This window comes from Hyperolius riggenbachi, chromosome 7 (genome assembly GCF_040937935.1).
Source record: "Hyperolius riggenbachi isolate aHypRig1 chromosome 7, aHypRig1.pri, whole genome shotgun sequence".
NCBI lineage: Eukaryota > Metazoa > Chordata > Amphibia > Anura > Hyperoliidae > Hyperolius > Hyperolius riggenbachi.
In genome coordinates this window covers 36,989,972-37,013,014 of record NC_090652.1, presented here as the reverse complement: position 1 = coordinate 37,013,014, position 23,043 = coordinate 36,989,972, and the positions used below count along the sequence as shown (strand labels likewise).

The 23,043-nt window shown below is 46.3% G+C and overlaps 1 protein-coding gene across 3 annotated transcripts in view; it reads right to left on the bottom strand.

Moving 5' to 3' along the window:
* Nucleotides 1–292: 292 nt before the first annotated feature.
* The window catches only part of BCKDK (branched chain keto acid dehydrogenase kinase), a 56,858-nt gene continuing 34,107 nt past the window's right edge, over nt 293–23,043 (bottom strand). For all 3 annotated transcript variants that reach the window (XM_068243918.1, XM_068243920.1, XM_068243919.1), the window contains 8 exons: nt 19,449–19,496; nt 13,417–13,536; nt 12,730–12,828; nt 11,887–11,960; nt 10,152–10,280; nt 9,985–10,074; nt 6,644–6,796; nt 293–2,919 (listed from right to left, as the gene is read on the bottom strand). In XM_068243918.1, coding sequence (XP_068100019.1) covers nt 2,775–2,919; nt 6,644–6,796; nt 9,985–10,074; nt 10,152–10,280; nt 11,887–11,960; nt 12,730–12,828; nt 13,417–13,536; nt 19,449–19,496 — 858 coding nt within the window. In that variant the 3' untranslated portion in view covers nt 293–2,774. The remainder of the gene's footprint in view (nt 2,920–6,643; nt 6,797–9,984; nt 10,075–10,151; nt 10,281–11,886; nt 11,961–12,729; nt 12,829–13,416; nt 13,537–19,448; nt 19,497–23,043) is intronic.

Below are 23,043 nucleotides of genomic sequence, written 5' to 3'. Positions count from 1 at the left end.
GGGAAAACAGGAGGGAAAGAGGCTTTAGCCAATCAGGCTGCATTAGTTAAGCCTGAGGGGAAAGTAGAGAAGCAAAAACGGACAACCCAGCATTCCTTGTAACTTCGTGTGTACCAAATAAGAGTCCAGTAAACTGGGGAATGATAATTTATCAACAAGAAAAGTGATAATGATTTTAACTTTTGGATTGCCTGGTTAGCATCCTTATTACTTGTTTACCAGATAAAAATAAAGAATTGATTGTTGATTTTTTTTACAGTTACACTTTAAAAAAGAAAAGCAACAAGAAGTGTTCACAAATATCCACTTTATAAAATCCATCATCACCTCATCAAGGCGGCTCCTATAATGCTCATCATGAGTACAGCATACATTGTTTCAGCTTATCCGATGCTATAAACATAGGGCGGGAACCAGTTCATGCTGCCACACGCGGGAGCTAACTGCCGTGCTGCACGTTACATCACAGGAAACAGGACACGCCCGCCCCCTACAGCCTAGCAGGGGGAAACATGCTGCAACTTCCTGTGAAGAATGTCTGCCGTATATCATTCATCTGGTCTAATGCTGGCCATACACAGGTACGCTATAGTATGATCACATTATTAACATTGAATCAAAAACAGTTATTGACCAACTTCAGGCTTAACAGGTTCAGAATTTCCCACGTGATAAGCTTAAAACATGATCAGTCATCAATCGTTCCCCAGATTGGGTTTTGATTTTGTATTTGTGGTCATTCCTATCGAATCAAATAGGTCATCAAAAGATTACATCTCAAATCGCATGGCCAGCATTATTCTTAACACAGAACAACAGTCCCCACATTTCAAAAACGTGTGTCCTGCACTCCCCCTGTGGCATAAAAAAACACCACATTGCAAAGAGATTTTTTTGTTTTTACTTTAAAGCCTGCCTGTATTTTTCCCTGGGTGGTGGTCACATGATTATGCCTACAGGAAGCTGCTGCCCTTCTTGCATGCTGGGAAAGACATTCAGTACTTCTAGATGGTAAAGTTCTCTCTCAGCATGCGCCCGCTTCCTGTAGGCCTCCTCCTTGGGATGAGGTATTTGATGCTACAGGGAGTGCAGGGTGTTCAATTCATCTTTAGTGTGTCATTCTACATTATAATACAAGTCTAGGAAGGCAAAAAAACAAGCAGTTTCAGCCAGTGAACTGGTTGCTTACGTTTTAGCATAGACTCTGTATCGAAAAAAACCAAAATGGTACATAGACAATAATGCGACAAGTGAAGGCCAGAACAACATTTATGGGTGACAGGAAGGTCCTGAGACAACTGCAAGTAACTTTGGATGTGACAGAATATTGCACGACTTCCTTTATGTACACAGCTGTGGGATCTGGAATATGGACCTCTTTGACACCGTTACAGCCCACACACGTCCACCATAGCGACAGGCATGGCTGCCATGGATACGCAACTCAAAGAGGCCCTGTGAGAAGCACTTAACAAAAACAATAGTGGCCACAATGGATGACTTTACGCTTTGGATCACAAAATAGTAAAATAGACTATCATCCATAAATCCTTACACCTAAACCCCCCTCCCCCCGCCAAAAAAAAAAAATATGAATAAGCAGTGGCACCGCTCAGCAGCTAGTCCTCGCCGAGTCGCAGCACCACGTGTGCGCAGAACGAGCCAAACTAAAAACGACTCTGAAGAAAGGCTCCAATATTGGGACGTCCGGAGACCTGCTTAAAGAGGGCTTATCAGGATCTGTAACACTTCAAACCCTTCTTGATACTCCACATCCTTTCCCATTCCTGAGATTCTGAACTCTGTCCTTTTCTGCAGGTCCCAAACTAGTGAGAGCATCAACAGTCACCGCTGAGGTACTCTCAGTAGCCTAGACGACAAGAGGCAAGACAGAGCTCTACCTCAGATAAGGCCTGTACTCCGTGAGTGCCCGATATTGAAAGGGCTCTCAGGAAGAAAAAAAACATGGGGTATAACAATGCAAGGTTTCAGTACCAACACACATCAGTCTACACGTGTTGTAAATCCTGACAGGTCCACTTGAAGAAGGAATCTAAGTGCTATTAGTTGATCTACCACAATAAGCTCTCGTTTATAGAGCAGACATGTGGCACCTCCAGGAACCAGGAGGAATTGTCCATTTTCTCCTGCTCCAAGTTCAGAAGGAGAGTAGCCTGGGACAGTACAACAATCAGAGTAGAAGTTTGAGAATCTCAGGGTGCAAAGTTACGTTTTCCAACAAGAATGCTCATAAAATGAGTGAAGAATAGTCAAATCCAACCCAATGGAAACCTCTTCAGATAAACCAACGTATACAAACATAATCCAGGTAACTGCAGAAGGTGAGAACTTTCTTCTAGTAACATCTCCACTGGACAAATACTGGCAATCTGTTTAAACCTCAAACACTGGCATGAAACTGCAAAACCCTCAGAGGCTGCATTCCCCCTCAACTCAAAGTCTCCATATACCAGTTTGGGTTCTCTAATCTCAAGAACGGGCGTTCCACAGATTGTCACACAGGAAGTCAGTTGGGTTTGGAAATCGGGAAATTGCCATGGTCACTGTCATGCTTAATCCGGAGGATGGAGAACTTTCAACCAAATTGTGAAGGACATAGGGGATCCGCTTTCCTCACAGGCTCTGGTGGAAGACACTGGCCGAGGGGGAGGAAGCTGTGGGTGAAGACAACCAATAAGCCAGTGAGGCAGGAAACTGCACAACCAGGAAAATCTTTTGTGGTGAGAAGCTGTGGAAATGCCGGGGAACGCTCCTTAAATGCGGAAACTCTCCTCCTTGCCGTCAATATGCTTGATGCGCAGGTAGACATCTGTCCCAATGCCCTGAAGAGACTGGATGGTGAGGGAACCACCTAGGTACTCTGCGTAGGCCTGGGAGGTGGGCAGACCAAAGCCAAACCTGGAAAAGAATGGAAAACACCAAAATAAACATAGCAACTAAAAAAATATATCTAGTCCTGAGCAGCGCTCAGCTGTAAAGCTCTTTCACAAGTTCGTACAAAATCCCTGGCTAGGATCTCATACACTGACCACTTCCTGAACAACAGATGGTCAATGTGCAGATTGCAATTTTCTCAAGTGTTTAGTCTGTGCTCCACCCACCCTGCAATCCCCATTGCAAGATGATGGAATCCAAGGGACAGCAACCGTATCTCCCACAGATCCTGAAAAAAAAAGTCCCTCGACTATTTCTGGTCACATTTCGAGACAGGACTTTTAGCTGCTAGAGCTTCCTGTCTCACATGAAATGTCTGCAACCCACAAAGATTACAGATACCAGGCTCGCAAATCTATCGTTTTTGAAATCCAAAACTGTCTGCAAACTGAAAAAGGAAGGTACTGAAGTGAGAAGGATTTGTAGGCTGCCATATTTATTTCATTTAAAGCAATACCAGTCGCCTGGCAGCCCTGCTAATCCTCTGCCTCTAACACTTTTAGCCATAAACCCTGAACAAGCATGCAGCAGATAAGGCGTTTCTGACATCATTGTCAGATCTGACGAGATTAGCTGCATGCTTGTTTCTGGTGTTTTCCAGACAATACTGCAGCCAAATAGATCAGCAGGACTGCCAGAAAAGTGGTATTGTTTAACCTCTAAATCCACCACTAAAGTATATCTACTTCCTCTGACTTCTTCTAAACCACGAGGACATAGATATAAATCTTGTAGCAAAGGCAGTGCTGTGCAGGATTGGGCTTGCTCCTGTGCACATTTCTGGCACACTCTGATGCAGCACTTATTGGTGAAAGGGAATATATGTTCCCTGAGCGAATGAGACTAATTTTTGCGATTAAAAATAGTGTTATTTTCTCAGTTCATAGTAAAAAATACAAACTGTAGCATTATTTCAGAATCAAATATCTTCACCATAAACTGTGACAGGAACACAATCTAAGTTTTGTGATAAGCCGTAATAGCCAAACAAAATTTGAGTTTTTAATCTACAGTAGCGCTTTTTATTTTTAAACTGGAATTAGTAAAACTGAGACGTGTTTTTTTCAGGTTTTTTTCCCGATTTGCCCCATTAAAATGCATCGAAAACAAAATTGTTTTAGGGAAAAAAATACCATACAATGAAAGCCTAGTTTGTCTTGAAAAAAAACACAATATATATTTCATCTATGTGTCATAAGTAGGGATAAAGTTATTGCTGATTAAATAGGGACATAGCTAAACTGTCAAAACTGCTCTGGTCCATAAGTGGGAAACAAGGTCTGGATGCGAAGTGGTTAAAAGGAAATATGGCAGCCTTCATATTCTTCTCACTTCAGCTGTCCGTTACAGCAGAGTTCCACAACCCTGTCCTCAAAGCCACTAACAGTGCATTTTTTGCATAAAACAGCAAACATGCACAGGTTAGGCAATTAGTGGCTCAGCAGAGCTGATTAACTACCTCTGTGGATTTCCACAAAACATGCACTGTTGGTGGGCCTTGAGGGCAGTGTTAGGGAACACTGCGTTTAAAGGATACCCAAAGTGACCTGTGACCTGATGAGATAGACATGTGTATGTACAGTGCCTACCACACAAATAACTATGCTGTGTTCCTTTTTTTCTTTCTCTGCCTTAAAGAGTTAAATATTAGGTATGTAAGTGGCTGACTTAGTCCTGACTGAATTCCCCTTTTTACCTCTTTCTTGCTCTCAGAAGCCATTTTCTGCTAGGTGTTTTATAGTTGGAATTTCTTATCAGTGAGGGTCACACTGTAGTCACTTCCTGTCTGAGTCAGCCACTTACATACCTGATATTTAACTCTTTCAGGCAGAGAAAGAAAAAAAGGAACACAGCATAGTTATTTGTGTGGTAGACACTGTACATACACATGTCTATCTCATCATGTCACATGTCACTTCGGGTAGCCTTTAAGAGGTGAAAGCTGCATATAAAGCATTAAGTCACTTCCTCCAGGGTCCCGCTGTCAGTCCCGTAGTGATCGCCGGCCTGCCGGTTGGATGGCTTCTGCATAGGCAAGCTCGCCTCTTTCGATCGCTCTCCTGTGTGCAGAACGCTCCCAGCTACGCGAGCACAATTGCAAGATGCACGCATGCCCACGCAGAAGCCGCAGACCTGCCAGGTCGGCAATCACTACGGACCTGACAGCAGGACCCTGGAGGGAGATGGATCTGCAGTGAGGGACCAGAGAGTTTTGTAGGGGCTGGAGGAAGCCCCAGGTAAGTAAAGCTTAATACATTTAGTTCACCTCCTATATCAGTGATGGCTAACCTTGGCACTCCATCTGTGGCGGAACTACAAGTCCCATGAGGCATTGCAATACTCTGAAAGCTCTAAGCATAACTCGGGGAGGCAGAGGCATGATGGGATTTGTAGTTTTGTCACAGCTGGAGTGCCAAGGTTAGCCATCACTGTCCTATATCCTTTAAGACGCTAGCGCCACGATTCGGAATCCATTTATTGAATTAGGACAAGCCTCATGCAGCGGATGTGTGGTGTGTAGCAGGGACAAGCTTCCAAGGCCTCGAGTAACCTCCCTGGCGGTAAGCCCATGCCGAGCACGGGCTATGCCGCGCAGGAGGATCTCTCAGGCCCTGCTGGGCCGATTTACATACTTTGTTTTTGCAACACGCAGCTAGCACTTTGCTAGCTGCGTGTGCACTCTGATCGCCGCCGCTCCGCGCTGATTAGCCACCGCTTGATGCACCCCCGTCCAGACCCCGTGCGCTGCCTGGCCAATCAGTGCCAGGCAGCGCTGGGGGGTAGATCGGGACTCCCAATGACGTCGATGACGTCATGCCGCACGTCGCCATGGCGATGGGGGAAGCCCTTGAGGAAATCCCGTTCTTTAGAGAGAACAGAGGCTCCAACAGGATAAAAAAAAAAAAAAAAAATCTAAAAACTTTAAAACTGCTTGGGAGGCAGCAGTGGATTTACCTCCAAGAAGCGGAAACAATAACTGTCAATTAAGATAAACAATTTTATTGTATATTCCCCCAAAAAAGATGCAACGCATTTTGCAGGTGTAACCCGCTTCATCAGGCAATAGGTATGGATACAGCTCTGTCTCTGTCCACAGTCTATATCGATACCTATTGCCTGATGAAGCGTGTTACACCTGCGAAACGCATTGCATCTTTTTTGGGGAACAATAAAATTGTTATCGTGTCTGCTTCTTGGAGGCAAGTCCACTGCTGCCTCCCAAGCATTTTTGAAATTTTTAGATTTTTTTTTATCCTGCTGGCGCCTCTGTTCTCTAGTTCATACATAAAACTGACTTTCAGAATATACAAATGAGTTTGTATATTCTCCCCATGTCTGTGTGGGTATCCTCTGGGCACTCTGGTTTCCTCCCACACCCCAAAAACATACAGATAAGTTAATTGGCTTCCCCCTACAAATTGGAACTAGATTACAACACATACACTACACAATACATACACAGACATAGGGCTATGGTAGAGATTAGATTGTGAGCTTCTCTGAGGACAGTTAGTGACAAGACAAACTCTGTACAGTGCTGCAGAAGATGTTGGCGCTATATAAACAATAATATGAAACTTGGATAGAGCTCTTGGAAGTTCATCCCTGGTGTATAGGAAAATTCTGGGAGAGCGTAGTGTTACTTTAGTAAGCCAGGAATAGCGGATGACCAGAGCCTGCCCCTCACCCGTGCATTGGTGATGAATGTCCGCAGTCCACGATGTTGCCGAAGAAAGGGTTGATACGCGGGTCCTGTGTGCTGGTCTCTGCTGTGGTGAAGTGGTAATTCATGACTCTCTCCAGGTGCTCGTGTGGAATCCCGCCTCCTCTGTCAGAGATTCTGTACAGGGGACACAAGAGGCGCTCTGTCACTGCTCGTCTGCAATGCATGGCTAAACATTCATCTCACACAATTACCGTGCCTGTCCGCTAACAGAGGGCCTAATATAGGACAATGCTTAACCTCCCTAGCAGTAATCCCGTGCCCGAGTGAGTTATATGCAGGGGCTGCTGCAGATCTCTGTGGTACGTTTTTCTTGTTTTTAGGGTCTAAAAGCTTGTGAAAAAAATGTCACGGATTTTAGACCCTAAATTTGGAAATAATCATAAAACGCAAGGGAGGTTAAAGTGTACCTGTGACAGGAGGATTTTTAAAAATCATACACCCTTGGTGCTCCAGGCGGATCACTCCCTTGCTGTCTTCCTGCGCCGCCTGGATTGCCCGCAATTTCGTTGGTGCAGGAGCAGTCCGGCCGCACAAGCTCCTCGGGGGCGTGGGCTGGGCATGCGCAGGACACCCCAGACCAGAGGACTTTCAGGATCATTAGATCCAGGCGGCAGACTGTGAGGGAGCTATCAGTCTGGAAAGGGCTGGAGGAAGCCCCAGGTATGAACTTTTTACAAATCCCCAGTCTCAGACTTTCAGCTTTGATTCATAGTCTCAAAAACCAAACAAACAAGCGCACAATGTGTATAATAAAAATACAATGAATTTTATTAAGGATCTATCCACTGCAATATTAATTTGTACCACATGATGGCACTCTATACAATGTTTACATGTAGTTTTGGTTTGCATTCCTGTTTCCCAGTATTATGTTACTGTAATCCTTTATTATGTATATCTAATGTTAATAAGCACAAGTGCATAATTATATTATTTATTCAGTTTTTTGCTGCCTACTCTCTGCACTAGCCTTACGCGCATTACTTTCAGGCTAGCGCCACTCAGATCATGCGTCATTACGTTAGCGTGACGGAGCGATGCGTAGGGGGCGCGGCCACGCCTCCTGTTTTGCGGCGGCAACGCGGAAATATTTAAGACTCCCCTTTTTTCAGCAGTTATCTCCAAAAAAGCACCGGGAGGTGCGATACATGTGAGGTTGGTCTGCCGGCGTGGCTGAGAGGGCAAAGTGCATTTGAGAGGTGAGATGGCTTTTCTTACAATCATACTAATAACTTTTTTCTGCATTGTGTTTTTGGCCTAGTGTTTTGGCACCCCAGTGACTTGTTGGCTTGCCTCCTTAGCTCTTTCCATTTATTTATGGACTGTGTATTATCTTGTATACTCTCTCTCAGCGTCGCTGGCAGTTCATTTGTTTTTATAATTTGGGATACGTCCTTAATAAAATTCATTGTATTTTTATTATACACATTGTGCGCTTGTTTGGCTTTTGAGACCATGGATTTCTTTATTACTATGTAGTTCAGGTCTTCTTCCATGGTCATGGATATTATCAAGTTGCTCTGTTTTTTGTTACACAGTATATTTCAGCTTTGATTCAGCGAGGTGAACAAAACAATTGGATAAAAATGTGAGGCAACTAAAGATTTTTTTATTATTTTTTTTTTTTTAACACAATCCCCTCATAATAATGCCGGTTTAGATGAAACCGTAACACAAATTACATGCAGCTTAGAACTGGCCCAACTAAACTCACTGACTCAAGTCAGAATTGGCAGGTCACTAACAAACTCAGGCATCAAACTGACAGCCAATCGATGATGAGCGACTGTTTGCAGTTTACAGTCTGTATGCACTGCTATAAAATGAAATTATTGACACAGAGGAAGACTATACAGGACACGGAAAGACCTCAACCGCAGACTCTCACAGGGTTAATCAGATTAGTACTACCCTCGCATGACTCATCATCCTTCTTACCAAAGAGAATTTGCTCTTTGGGGACTCGGCCAATTTTCCATCCTGGAATGCCATTTCTGGTACTCCCTGCCGGTCTCCAATCACTCAGCAGGCTTACCCCAGACACTAGCCATACACTACGCTGGGACATTGTAAGGGCATAGGAGGGATCGTTGGTAACACAATCTATTGGTGCTCTGTAAAGTGCTGCAGAATATGACAGGGCTGTATAAATACATAATAATATGGTAGGACATTAGATAATGACTATGGTAGGATATTTTGAGCTCCTCTAAGAACAGCCAGTGACATGACTATGTACTCTGCTAAGTACTGCAGAAGATGTCACTTCTATATAATTATACATTATAATAATAATAATAATAATAATAATAATATGGTAGTACATTAGACTATGACTATGGTAGGGTTAGATAGTGAGCTCCTCTAAGAACAGCCAGTGACATGACTATGTACTCTGCTAAGTACTGCAGAAGATGTCAGTGCTATATACATAATAATAATAATAATAATAATAATATGGTAGGACATTATACTATGACTATGGTAGGATTAGATTGTGAGCTCTTCTGAGGAGAGTCAGTGACATGACTATGTACTCTGTAAAGTGCTGCAGAAGGTGTCAGTGCTATATAAAAACGTAATAATAATATGGCAGAACTAATAGACTGTGACTATGGTAGGATTAGATTGTGAGCTCCTCTGAGGACAGTCAGTGACATGACTATGTACTCTGTAATGTGCTGCAGAAGAGGTCACTGCTATATAAATACATAAAAATAATAATATGGTAGGACATTAGGCTATGACTATGGTAGGATTAGATTGTGAGCTCTTCTGAGGAGAGTCAGTGACATGACTATGTACTCTGTAATGTGCTACAGAAGAGGTCAGTGCTATATAAATGCATAATAATAATATGGCAGGACATTAGACTATGACTATATTAGGGATTAGATTGTGAACCCCTCTGAGGACAGTCAGTGACATGACTATGTACTCTGTAAAGCACTGCAGAGGATGTCAGTGCTATATAAATACATAATATTAATATGGTAGGACATTAGACTATGATGGGATTAGATTGTGAGCATTCCCCATAAGTATATAGGAAACCTGATGAGGAAAGTGGAAGGTATCTTTGTGGATAATGCTTCTCTGGTTGTTGTGCTGATCCGCTGCCCCCAATAATCTGACACAATGAACCAGTATTTAGACACTGCTGAAGCCAATAGAGAAGCCCGGCAACCGAAGGGGAGGGGTGATGGGGGGATCTGGCATTCTCTTAAATTAAAAACAGATGGCTGCCTCCATATTGCCATCACTTCATGTTTACGCTGAACCCTTAACTCCAGCCAGCTTACCGGATTATCAGATCGATGTCGTTGTTGGCAATGGTGATGGCGATTTCCGGGACGTTGTAGGGCGTGTCCAAATGACTCTCCATGGTGGCCCTGAATAAACAAAGGTAAGAAGAGTATGAGCCGCCCGTATCCCATGATTCCCGGCTCACAGCGCAAGCCGCACGTACCGCATGGCGTTCTTCAGCAGCTCAGGGAGGATGTAATCCAGCGGCATAGGGATGAAGGGGAACCGCGCCGCCACGTGACCATTAATCCTGACGCGGGGGGCGTTCCCGTACTTGTGCTCACACAGGCGCCTGCAGGACAAACCATTACACATTATATACCATTGCATCAATTTACTGCCAATAAAAAGGAGTCATTTCCTAAACAGGTCAGTTGGGGAGAACCAGGACCACAAGAGAGTTTTGTAATGGACTAAAGTGAACTAAATGCCCCCCACCACCAGGGGAGTTACCTGCACAACCTGAGCCCCCCAGCAAAATTCAGCAGGGGATCCCCCCCCACCCCAATAAGCGCCCCCTAAACACATCCTCTTCTCCAAATACTCCCCCCCCCCCCCAATACCTATTCCCCCCCATGACTGAGCAGAGCAAAGGCATCTGCAACGGACTAAATACTTTACCACATTCCGGCAGGACAGGTCCTCTTCACTACTCCGTGTAGCCGCGGCATGCAGCTCATTAGCTTGTGGCTCTTTTCCTGGCACTGCATGTCATGTGATAGGAGGCCGCTAGCCAATAGGCTGCATGGTGTGGCAACACAGAGTAATTAAGAGGACCTGTCCCACTGGAATTAGGTACAGTTTACACCCCACAGTGCACAGGGGGGAGAAGTGGTGTGAGGCGCACACACCTGCCGCTATACAAATGTTCGGATTATACAAAGGTTCGAAACTGCGGGGCTCATAAGCTTAAGGCCCCGTTCACATCACAAACGCGTACGGGCACGCACGCGGAACGCAACGCGTACGAACGCACGCCATCCGCGTTTGTGTGCGTTGCGTGGCTGATCCCATCACTGAAAAGTGAATGGGACAGCCATGCGTTTTTACAAAAAATGCGTGCAGCATGCGTTCCCGGACCGCACAGGTCCGGAACGCATGCAGTGTGAACATCAGACATTGCACTCTATGCAATGTTTGATGTCGTGCGTGTCGGCCACCTGCACGCGTTTCCAAAACGCGGCTGGAAGCGCTTGCAGTGTGAACGGGCTTAAAGCTCACCTGAAGTGAAAGGTATATGGAGGCTGCCATATTTATGTCCTTTTAAGCAATGCATTTTGCCTGGCTTCCCTGCTGATCCTTTGCTAATACTTTTAGCCACAGACCCTGAACAAGCATGCAGGTGTTTCTGAATGGATTAGGTGCATGTTTATTTCTGGTGTGAGTCACACACTACTGCAGCCAAAGACATCAGCAAGACTGCCAGGCAACGTGTATGGTTTAAACTGGAACCCAACTCAGAACTTCCTACCTGCTCTAAAAGATAAGCAACAGCATAAGCTTTAAAGAAAAAATATTTCTTTGTTACAGCCTGCAATAATTTGTTCAAATCCTGCAATAAATCTGCAGTGCGTCTACTTCCTGCTTTCATTGGACACACACATAGGGTTATCATCCTGTGTTTACAAATTAGCTGCTCTGCCAATGCAGCCAGCTGACACAGCTGAGAGATAAAATTACACTTGTGATTTGTCACAGGTAAGTGGGTAATTAAACAGGCTAAACACACAATGTTTTCCTTCTGTCTTGTGGCTTTAGGTCCACTTTGAAAGGAAATTAATATGGCAGCCTCCATACCCCTTTCAATACATATTACCACTCCTACAATAGAAACCTGAACCAGTGCATTATGGTATGAGAAGTGGGCGGGGCAGAGATTCTAGACCGACGGTTCTTACCGTGCAAAGTCCACCCACTTCTCGATGATCTTCTTGGGAGACAGCCGGGTACAAATGATGCCTACAAAGTCCGGCTGTGGAAACAACACAGATCATGTGACCTATCAGGGCAGCTGTAGTAAAACTGTGACAGGCGACAGTGCAAATAGCATTAGACTATTCCAATCGTACATTTATTACATTCAATGACATTTTACACATCTCTGGTACAGGTTTATCATCTGTGACCAGCAGGTGGCGCCCATAGGCAATCTCATGTCATGGACTGTTGAGAGAACCTATGAGGCTGCAAACTTAAAGAGGGATTCCGCCAGAGAGGTTAGCAGAATTCTATCCATTGACGTATTGACGCAAGCAAGCAAGCTGCCTGTATGCGCTCAGCTACTCCCGTGGACTAGCAGTGGTTAGGAGTTGCAGGTAAATATGGACTACTTGGTTTGAGCAATAAAACAAAAAAACCAAACAAACAAAAAAAAAAAACATCAGAAAGCGAGTTTGAGTGGCCCGATTCCAAACTGCTCTGCTCTGTGTGTCTCATCACCTCCACAACACAAGCTTTCAGGACCCGTCTGGCTTTACTAGTCAAGGTATTGTCACAGGGGATTTGGTGTGCCTGATCACATGACTGATCACGTGACCACAGTGGGGACACCCCTGACAATTAGCCCACACATATAGTCACTGTAAATCTTCAGACTTGGCATTTCCTGCACAGAAGCAAGAATCTGAAGTAACGTATAAGAGGTTTTTCCAGGGAAAGAAATGTCACATGACGGCCAGATAGAGTGAAGCTGAGAAAGGTTCTGTGGCCGGTCACACAGAGGGAGGGGAGTGTACAATTACCCGCTCCTCGTGCAGAGACAAGTGGTGCGTCGCCAGCATCCGCATACCCAGGCGGGACGTCAGCGTTTTATCCAGGAAGGATCGGATCACCTTTTCATCCTAAGAGGGGAGGGAACAGGTTAAAGGGAATCTTAAGTGAAAAACAAAAAACAAAACTGATGACAATTGTATGTGCAGTACAGATAGGAAATAAAGCATTGGCACAGATAGGAGTCTCATATTGTTTACAGTACAGGAAGAGTTAAGAAACTTCACTTGTTATCTGTGCAAAAGAGCATCTCTGAGCTCTCCTAAACTTAGTTGGCTACAGTCCTATTTTCTGAAGCACTTCTGCATAATAGAAAACAGTGAAAGACAACTTCAGGTAAGATTTTACTGCAGAGAAGTTCAGAGGGCCATTAAGCTCTGCTCCGTTTCATAGTTTAAAATTCAGAGTGTGGTTTGTATATTACATATATGACAGAATGATGGAATCCTTAAAAAAAAAAAAAAAAAAAAAAAAAAAAAAGCTATTCAACTGAAAATAAAAAATGAGACTTTTCTTTGCTACTAATGTTCTTTCTATTCATTATCTGTAATACACATACAACTCATTAAATTTTATTTTTTTTTGCTTCAGTGTCACTTTCATTGTACCAGGACGTGACAGGTTCTCTTCACAGCACCATTAGGGTGATGTCACCTCACCTGGATGTGTTTTCGACTCTCCCTCATCCCCTCGGCCAGCTGGGTTACCACATCCTTGAGGTTGTCGAGAAGCTCTTTGAGGAGAATGCAGTACTGGCTCTCCACCTCATGATCTTTGATCTGTGTGGGAAGAAAGAGGTCACCGATTGTGGCCACACACGTCGAGATCTGTGATCAAACCATTCATCTGAAGAGTCCATCAATAGATCACACAGCCCCACTCCACTTTTTTCCACTACAGATGGTCAATGACATTCAATCAACTGCGGCTTTCATGCAAATTGTATTCAGCTTTCATTTGTGCCAATCAAAAACTTCCGGAAGCAAATAGGATTTGTAGAATCCTTAAAGGAATTCTATCAAACTTTCACTATTTCTGTAAGCATTATAAATCATTTTGCCAACAACAGTAAGAATGATCAAAGCATATATTTTTGCTGTGCAGCTTCTTCTGTCTTTCTTTAACTTACTGCCTGTGTCCCCTGAGAAAACTGACGGCGACGGGGTTTTGGGGCAGTTCATTATTCAATAGGGGGATCCTCTTGCTGCATACAGCCATGCTTTATTTTATTGTGATGCTCCTCACACAGCAGAGCGACTTATGCAGCACATGATCGTCTCAGCCCTCTCTCGCTGCTAGACTGAAGTAGACTTCTCTGTTCTGAGCTCCGTAATTAGTTGTATCTACACAAAGGTAAACACATGAGCTGGAGGAAGGCGCGTCATTGCTCTGAAGAGAGCCATAGAGAAAGATTTATTATGATAATAAATCTTCCTCTACGCCTCCTCTTCAGAGCAATGACGCGCCCTCCTCCAGCTCATGTGTTTACCTTTGTGTAGATACAACTAATTACGGAGCTCAGAACAGAGAAGTCTACTTCAGTCTAGCAGCGAGAGAGGGCTGAGACGATCATGTGCTGCATAAGTCGCTCTGCTGTGTGAGGAGCATCACAATAAAATAAAGCATGGCTGTATGCAGCAAGAGGATCCCCCTATTGAATAATGAACTGCCCCAAAACCCCGTCGCCGTCAGTTTTCTCAGGGGACACAGGCAGTAAGTTAAAGAAAGACAGAAGAAGCTGCACAGCAAAAATATATGCTTTGATCATTCTTACTGTTGTTGGCAAAATGATTTATAATGCTTACAGAAATAGTGAAAGTTTGATAGAATTCCTTTAAGCTACGTACACACATGCGACAACGATCGTTCGTCGTCAACGACGAACAAACTTAATTGACGAAAGAACGACCTACGTAAAGTTAGTTTTAAAAGGTGTGTAACGATCACATCGTTAGAAGGAACGTTACATCACGTAAATAAACTATTGCACTTGCGCATAAAAATGAAAAGTTCCATGGAGAAATAGTGAAATGCGCATGTCAAGCCTAGTACGAACGACCGTTTCCAACGATGTACTACTTTTGCAAACGATCGTCGTTGGGAAAAATCCGCCAAGATAGATAGTTCGTTTTTAACGCTCTAGCTCGTCCGTCGTTAGACTTAATGGTCCTTGGCTGCTTTTTTTAAAACGATCGTCGTTTGAAACGATCGGGGAACGATCGTTTCAAACGACTATAGTCGCATGTGTGTACGCACCTTAAGCCACATACAATCTGCATTAAAGCACACCTCAGGTGAGAAGGATAATAAACAATGCATATTGCCTGGCTGTCCCGCTATCACAGAATGGTGGCAGTGGGGCTGGTGGGCTCTTGGCTATCACAGAATGGTGGAAGTGGGGCTGGTGGGCTCTTGGCTATCACAGAATGGTGGCAGTGGGGCTGGTGGGCTCCTGGCTATCACAGAATGGTGGCAGTGGGGCTGGTGGGCTCCTGGCTATCACAGAATGGTGGCAGTGGGGCTGGTGGGCTCTTGGCTATCACAGAATGGTGGCAGTGGGGTTGGTGGGCTCCTGGCTATCACAGAATGGTGGCAGTGGGGCTGGTGGGCTCCTGGCTATCACAGAATGGTGGCAGTGGGGCTGGTGGGCTCCCTGCTATCACAGAATGGTGGCAGTGGGGTTGGTGGGCTCCTGGCTATCACAGAATGGTGGCAGTGGGGCTGGTAGGCTCCTGGCTATCACAGAATGGTGGAAGTGGGGCTGGTGGGCTCCTGGCTATCACAGAATGGTGGCAGTGGGGTTGGTGGGCTCCCTGCTATCACAGAATGGTGGCAGTGGGGTTGGTGGGCTCCTGGCCATCACAGAATGGTGGCAGTGGGGTTGGTGGGCTCTTGGCTATCACAGAACATTGGCAGTGGGGCTGGTGGGCTCTTGGCTATCACAGAATGGTGGCAGTGGGGCTGGTGGGCTCCTGGTTATCACAGAATGGTGGCAGTGGGCTCCTGGCTATCACAGAATGGTGGCAGTGGGGCTGGTGGGCTCTTGGCTATCACAGAATGGTGGCAGTGGGGCTGGTGGGCTCCTGGCTATCACAGAATGGTGGCAGTGGGGCTGGTGGGCTCCTGGCTATCACAGAATGGTGGCAGTGGGGGTGGTGGGCTCCTGGCCATCACAGAATGGTGGAAGTGGGGCTGGTGGGCTCCTGGCTATCACAGAATGGTGGCAGTGGGGCTGGTGGGCTCCTGGCTATCACAGAATGGTGGCAGTGGGGCTGGTGGGCTCCTGGCCATCACAGAATGGTGGCAGTGGGGCTGGTGGGCTCTTGGCTATCACAGAATGGTGGCAGTGGGGCTGGTGGGCTCCTGGCCATCACAGAATGGTGGAAGTGGGGCTGGTGGGCTCCTGGCCATCACAGAATGGTGGAAGTGGGGCTGGTGGGCTCCTGGCTATCACAGAATGGTGGCAGTGGGGCTGGTGGGCTCCTGGCCATCACAGAATGGTGGAAGTGGGGCTGGTGGGCTCCTGGCTATCACAGAATGGTGGCAGTGGGGCTGGTGGGCTCCTGGTTATCACAGAATGGTGGCAGTGGGCTCCTGGCTATCACAGAATGGTGGCAGTGGGGCTGGTGGGCTCCTGGTTATCACAGAATGGTGGCAGTGGGCTCCTGGCTATCACAGAATGGTGGCAGTGGGGCTGGTGGGCTCTTGGCTATCACAGAATGGTGGCAGTGGGCTCTTGGCTATCACAGAATGGTGGCAGTGGGCTCTTGGCTATCACAGAATGGTGGCAGTGGGCTCTTGGCTATCACAGAATGGTGGCAGTGGGCTCTTGGCTATCACAGAATGGTGGCAGTGGGCTCTTGGCTATCACAGAATGGTGGCAGTGGGGCTGGTGGGCTCTTGGCTATCACAGAATGGTGGCAGTGGGGCTGGTGGGCTCTTGGCTATCACAGAATGGTGGCAGTGGGGCTGGTGGGCTCTTGGCTATCACAGAATGGTGGCAGTGGGGTTGGCGGGCTCCTGGCTATCACAGAATGGTGGCCGTGGGGCTGGTAGGCTCCTGGCTATCACAGAATGGTGGCAGTGGGGCTGGTGGGCTCTTGGCTATCACAGAATGGTGGCAGTGGGGCTGGTGGGCTCTTGGCTATCACAGAATGGTGGCAGTGGGGCTGGTGGGCTCTTGGCTATCACAGAATGGTGGCAGTGGGGTTGGTGGGCTCCTGGCTATCACAGAATGGTGGCCGTGGGGCTGGTAGGCTCCTGGCTATCACAGAATGGTGGCAGTGGGGTTGGTGGGCTCTTGGCTGTCACAGAATGGTGGCAGTGGGATTGGTGGGCTCCTGGCTATCACAGAATGGTGGCCGTGGGGCTGGTAGGCTCCTGGCCATCACAGAATGGTGGCAGTGGGGTTGGTGGGCTCTTGGCCGTCACAGAATGGTGGCAGTGGGGTTGGTGGGCTCTTGGCTATCACAGAATGGTGGCAGTGGGGCTGGTGGGCTCTTGGCTATCACAGAATGGTGGCAGTGGGGCTGGTGGGCTCCTGGCTATCACAGAATGGTGGCAGTGGGGCTGGTGGGCTCCTGGCTATCACAGAATGGTGGCAGTGGGGGTGGTGGGCTCCTGGCCATCACAGAATGGTGGAAGTGGGGCTGGTGGGCTCCTGGCTATCACAGAATGGTGGCAGTGGGGCTGGTGGGCTCCTGGCTATCACAGAATGGTGGCAGTGGGGCTGGTGGGCTCCTGGCCATCACAGAATGGTGGCAGTGGGGCTGGTGGGCTCTTGGCTATCACAGAATGGTGGCAGTGGGGCTGGTGGGCTCCTGGCCATCACAGAATGGTGGAAGTGGGGCTGGTGGGCTCCTGGCCATCACAGAATGGTGGAAGTGGGGCTGGTGGGCTCCTGGCTATCACAGAATGGTGGCAGTGGGGCTGGTGGGCTCCTGGCCATCACAGAATGGTGGAAGTGGGGCTGGTGGGCTCCTGGCTATCACAGAATGGTGGCAGTGGGGCTGGTGGGCTCCTGGTTATCACAGAATGGTGGCAGTGGGCTCCTGGCTATCACAGAATGGTGGCAGTGGGGCTGGTGGGCTCCTGGTTATCACAGAATGGTGGCAGTGGGCTCCTGGCTATCACAGAATGGTGGCAGTGGGGCTGGTGGGCTCTTGGCTATCACAGAATGGTGGCAGTGGGCTCTTGGCTATCACAGAATGGTGGCAGTGGGCTCTTGGCTATCACAGAATGGTGGCAGTGGGCTCTTGGCTATCACAGAATGGTGGCAGTGGGCTCTTGGCTATCACAGAATGGTGGCAGTGGGCTCTTGGCTATCACAGAATGGTGGCAGTGGGGCTGGTGGGCTCTTGGCTATCACAGAATGGTGGCAGTGGGGCTGGTGGGCTCTTGGCTATCACAGAATGGTGGCAGTGGGGCTGGTGGGCTCTTGGCTATCACAGAATGGTGGCAGTGGGGTTGGTGGGCTCCTGGCTATCACAGAATGGTGGCCGTGGGGCTGGTAGGCTCCTGGCTATCACAGAATGGTGGCAGTGGGGCTGGTGGGCTCTTGGCTACCACAGAATGGTGGCAGTGGGGCTGGTGGGCTCTTGGCTATCACAGAATGGTGGCAGTGGGGCTGGTGGGCTCTTGGCTATCACAGAATGGTGGCAGTGGGGTTGGTGGGCTCCTGGCTATCACAGAATGGTGGCCGTGGGGCTGGTAGGCTCCTGGCTATCACAGAATGGTGGCAGTGGGGTTGGTGGGCTCTTGGCTGTCACAGAATGGTGGCAGTGGGATTGGTGGGCTCCTGGCTATCACAGAATGGTGGCCGTGGGGCTGGTAGGCTCCTGGCCATCACAGAATGGTGGCAGTGGGGTTGGTGGGCTCTTGGCCGTCACAGAATGGTGGCAGTGGGGTTGGTGGGCTCTTGGCTATCACAGAATGGTGGCAGTGGGGTTGGTGGGCTCTTGGCTGTCACAGAATGGTGGCAGTGGGGTTGGTGGGCTCCTGGCTATCACAGAATGGTGGCCGTGGGGCTGGTGGGCTCCTGGCTATCACAGAATGGTGGCCGTGGGGTTGGTGGGCTCTTGGCTGTCACAGAATGGTGGCAGTGGGGTTGGTGGGCTCCTGGCTATCACAGAATGGTGGCAGTGGGGCTGGTGGGCTCCTGGCTATCACAGAATGGTGGCAGTGGGGTTGGTGGGCTCTTGGTTACCACAGAATGGTGGCAGTGGGGCTGGTGGGCTCTTGGCTATCACAGAATGGTGGCAGTGGGGCTGGTGGGCTCTTGGCTATCACAGAATGGTGGCAGTGGGGTTGGTGGGCTCTTGGCTATCACAGAATGGTGGCAGTGGGGCTGGTAGGCTCCTGGCTATCACAGAATAGTGGCAGTGGGGTTAGTGGGCTCTTGACTATCACAGAATGGTGGCAGTGGGGCTGGTAGGCTCCTGGCTATCACAGAATGGTGGCAGTGGGGTTGGTGGGCTCCTGGCTATCACAGAATGGTGGCCGTGGGGTTGGTGGGCTCTTGGCTATCACAGAATAGTGGCAGTGGGGTTGGTGGGCTCTTGGTTACCACAGAATGGTGGCAGTGGGGCTGGTGGGCTCTTGGCTATCACAGAATGGTGGCAGTGGGGCTGGTGGGCTCTTGGCTATCACAGAATGGTGGCAGTGGGGGTGGTGGGTGGAGCACAATACTCACCGCTGGGAACTCGCTCAGCTTCTGGAAGGCTTGGATATAAAGCTCATGCTGTCAGGAACAAGGTGAGAAAACACAATTAGCTGAGCACAACAGAGCAGAAGTGCAGATATAACACAATTCGCTTAATTTCGTCTCAATCTGCCCTGCCCATTCTTGTTTGTTTTTGCACAATTTTTTTAAATTTCTTATTTGATACATTTCCTTGCTACTAATTAGTACTGCTGTAATGTGTATTTATAGCCACTTGTCACTAGGGGGCAGTGTGAGACTTCTGCTTTCAGTTTATATATATATACTCTGCTAGCAAGGAGACATCAAAGCATTCCAACAATTTACAGCACGAGTTCTCCCGGCTGAGGTCACAAGCAGAGCACTCATCTCAAACTAAAAACTCTACTGAAGCTGCTAATGGGTTAAAGAGGAACTGTAGTGAAAATAAGGTAATGAATAAAATTGCTTTTTTTATATAATATTCATTTATACATTTTTTAGTCAGTATTTGCCAATTGTAGAATCTTTCCTCTCCCCGATTCACTTTACTCTGAAATTTATTGTAGATGGCAACATCTTTCGTACAGGCAGGTGATGTCGGCAGAATGTTTATTTAGAGTTCTGAAACCAGTAAAGAAGATCTCTGGTTTCCAAGAATGGGGAGAATTCCACATAATAAACAGCCTAGGCTAAGGGTACATACACACATCAGACCATAGTCTTTGGAAAATGAAAGATCACAGACCAATTTTACCCCCTTCCATGTAGTATGAGAGCCATACCTTCACAGTCTATTCTATTGAGCTGAACTCCCCATCAGACAGAAATCTTTGCAAGATGCTGCACACAAACCAATGTTAGTTACCTGGTAACATCCTTTTTAGTAACCTCCAGGACAGGTCCACCATGAGAACGACAGGCTCCTCCCAGGAACAGGAAACGTCCAGATAGAGTACTCTATAAATCTTTGTCCAACCCCTTGATCCTCAGTCAATTCCAAGTACTGTTCCTAAAAACAAAGGGGTTTTAATATTCATACTGCATATACATATACTTTTCTTGTACTTATATACACATATAAATCCTTTACTCGGGTGGGTTACGGACCTGTCCTGGAGGTTACTAAAAAGGATGTTACCAGGTAACTAACATTGGTTTTTCCATTAACCTCCAGGACAGGTCCACCATGAGAAGATGAGCAAGAATCTTACCCAATTAGGGTGGGCCGACTGCCTGCAGGACTTTTCTCCCAAATGATTGCTGTCCTGCAGACATCAGGTTCACTCTATAGTGTCTAGAGAAGGTACTTAGACTTGACCACGTAGCTGCTCTGCAGATCTCTTCCGGCGTAGCACTCGCTCTGTAAGCCCATGAAGTGGCCGCTGCTCTAGCTGAATGAGCTCTAACTGTATATAATACCGTATCCCCTGTAATCTTATAGGATTCCTCTATACACCGTTTTATCCACTTAGCGATTGTTCTTTTTTGGCATTTTCCCGCCTTTAGTAGCCCTGAAGTGTTGATTAAAAGGGCTCTAGAACTCCTAAACTCCGCTATCCTTTCTAAATAGCATCTAAGACATCTTCTGAAATCTAAACCCGGCTTGTATTATTTTCTTTAATCTTTTTATCTTTTCGCTTGTTAAGTACATTCTTTCTGTTTCTGAATTTATTATGACTCCTAGAAACTGAATCTTTGACGTTGGTTGTAGGACCAACTTGTCTCAGTTTACTATCCATCCGAGGGTCTGTAACTGATCTAGTACTTTTTCTTGTATTTCTCTCTGTTTTTTGGTATGACTCCGCCACTACAAGGAGATCGTCTGGATATGGAATTATGAGAATTCCCTCTGCATGTAAATACTTTATCACTTCCGCCATTACTTTTGAGAAGATCCTCGGTGCTGATGATATTCCGAAGGGCAGGACAGTAAACTAAAAATGTTGAATCGTCTTCTTTTCCCTTACCGCAAATCTCAGGAACTTCTGAGACAACGCTCTTATTGGAATGTGCCAATATGCGTCCCTCAAATCTATGTTTATCATCATGCAGTTTGTGGTTAACAAGTTTCTCACAGAGAATATGGATTCCATCCTGAATCTTTGATAAGACACAAAAGGTGTTTAAGCTTTTAAGATTAGAATTAACCTGAATTTTCTCGTCAGCTTTCTTACCAGAAAACCGTCGAATAAAATCCCTGATTGCCAGTGATCTGACTGCCCGGAACCGGTCCGACCATGTTCTCGTCTAACATTGATTTTATGATGCTGGCTTTTCTCTCTGTCCTTTTGGAAGAGGAGTGGCAATACATTTTCTTGCTGGAAGGGACTGAAACTGAATTTTGTACCCCTGGTTTATAAGATTGAGGATGAAATAGTTTTTGCTTATTTTCGTCCACTGGGAATAGAATTCCGATAGACGACCCCCAACTCTTTCTCTGGCGTCAATTCTTTTCTTGACTATTTTGGTTTCGAAAAAGAAAACTCTTTTTCGTTCCCTCTCTATTAATAGCCCCAGGTCTCCCCTTGCTACGTATGTTGTGGCTGCTGCTGGTCGAAAATTTGCCCCTGCTGCAGTCCAGGCCTTCTTAAGGGCAAACTCCACCTTCTTATCTTGTGGATCCTTCAGGTATCCCGGATCCTCAAAGGCTAATTCATTGTCTATATTAACCTGTGAGATGTTGTAGATCTATGTATAGGGAAAGTCAAAGATTCTTTTGGTTCCATTCCCTGATACAATCTATTGTGCATCGATAATTCTGATTTCTTAGATTCAATATTTAGAGTTTTATTAATAGCCCAGATAAGCTGCTCAGTCTCATCAGCTGGAATCTAAACCTGGAGATTTTCTGATTTCAGTCTGGCTGTCCATACTTTTAGAAGAAGAGTCTGACTCATTATCCTCCTCTTCACCCTCTGTATTTGGTATATCTACGGCCGGCCTGGTCGTACTAGTACCAGGGATTACTGCTTCTGTTGCTGGTATGATAGCAGAAGCAAATACTTCCCTTAATGACTTAATTGTCTCAGCCCTCTCCATTTTTACGGCTGACATTAATTCTTCCTTTAAGTCCCCTGAATGTTCCTGCATTAACTTTACTTAAACCGGTTTGACAAAACTGCTTATTATAAGTATGGGCCATTTTTGTATCACAGAGCGGGCACCACCTTCTTGGCCTTGCTGGGTCAGTAGACTCTGTGCCCTATAACAATACAAACAAAAAATATAGTGTCATTTTTCTTTCTAAACCTAAAGAAAGAACACCCTGGTGCGCATATGTCAAAGAGTGATAAGTAACCCTGAGCCCAGATGGATATGAACATGTATAGAAATATCATATACATATGATTTATTTGAGGCCATCTATATAATCCCCCTATATATATTAGACAGGGGATGATACCACATAAACTGCCAACAGGGTTATATACACTTATATTGCCTGTACACTGATCCTATGTTGGCCCCTATAGATATATAAATATATATATATATATATATATATATATATATATATATATATATATATATATATATATATATATATATATATATATATATACACATACACACACACACAACATAATATGACCCAGCAATATCA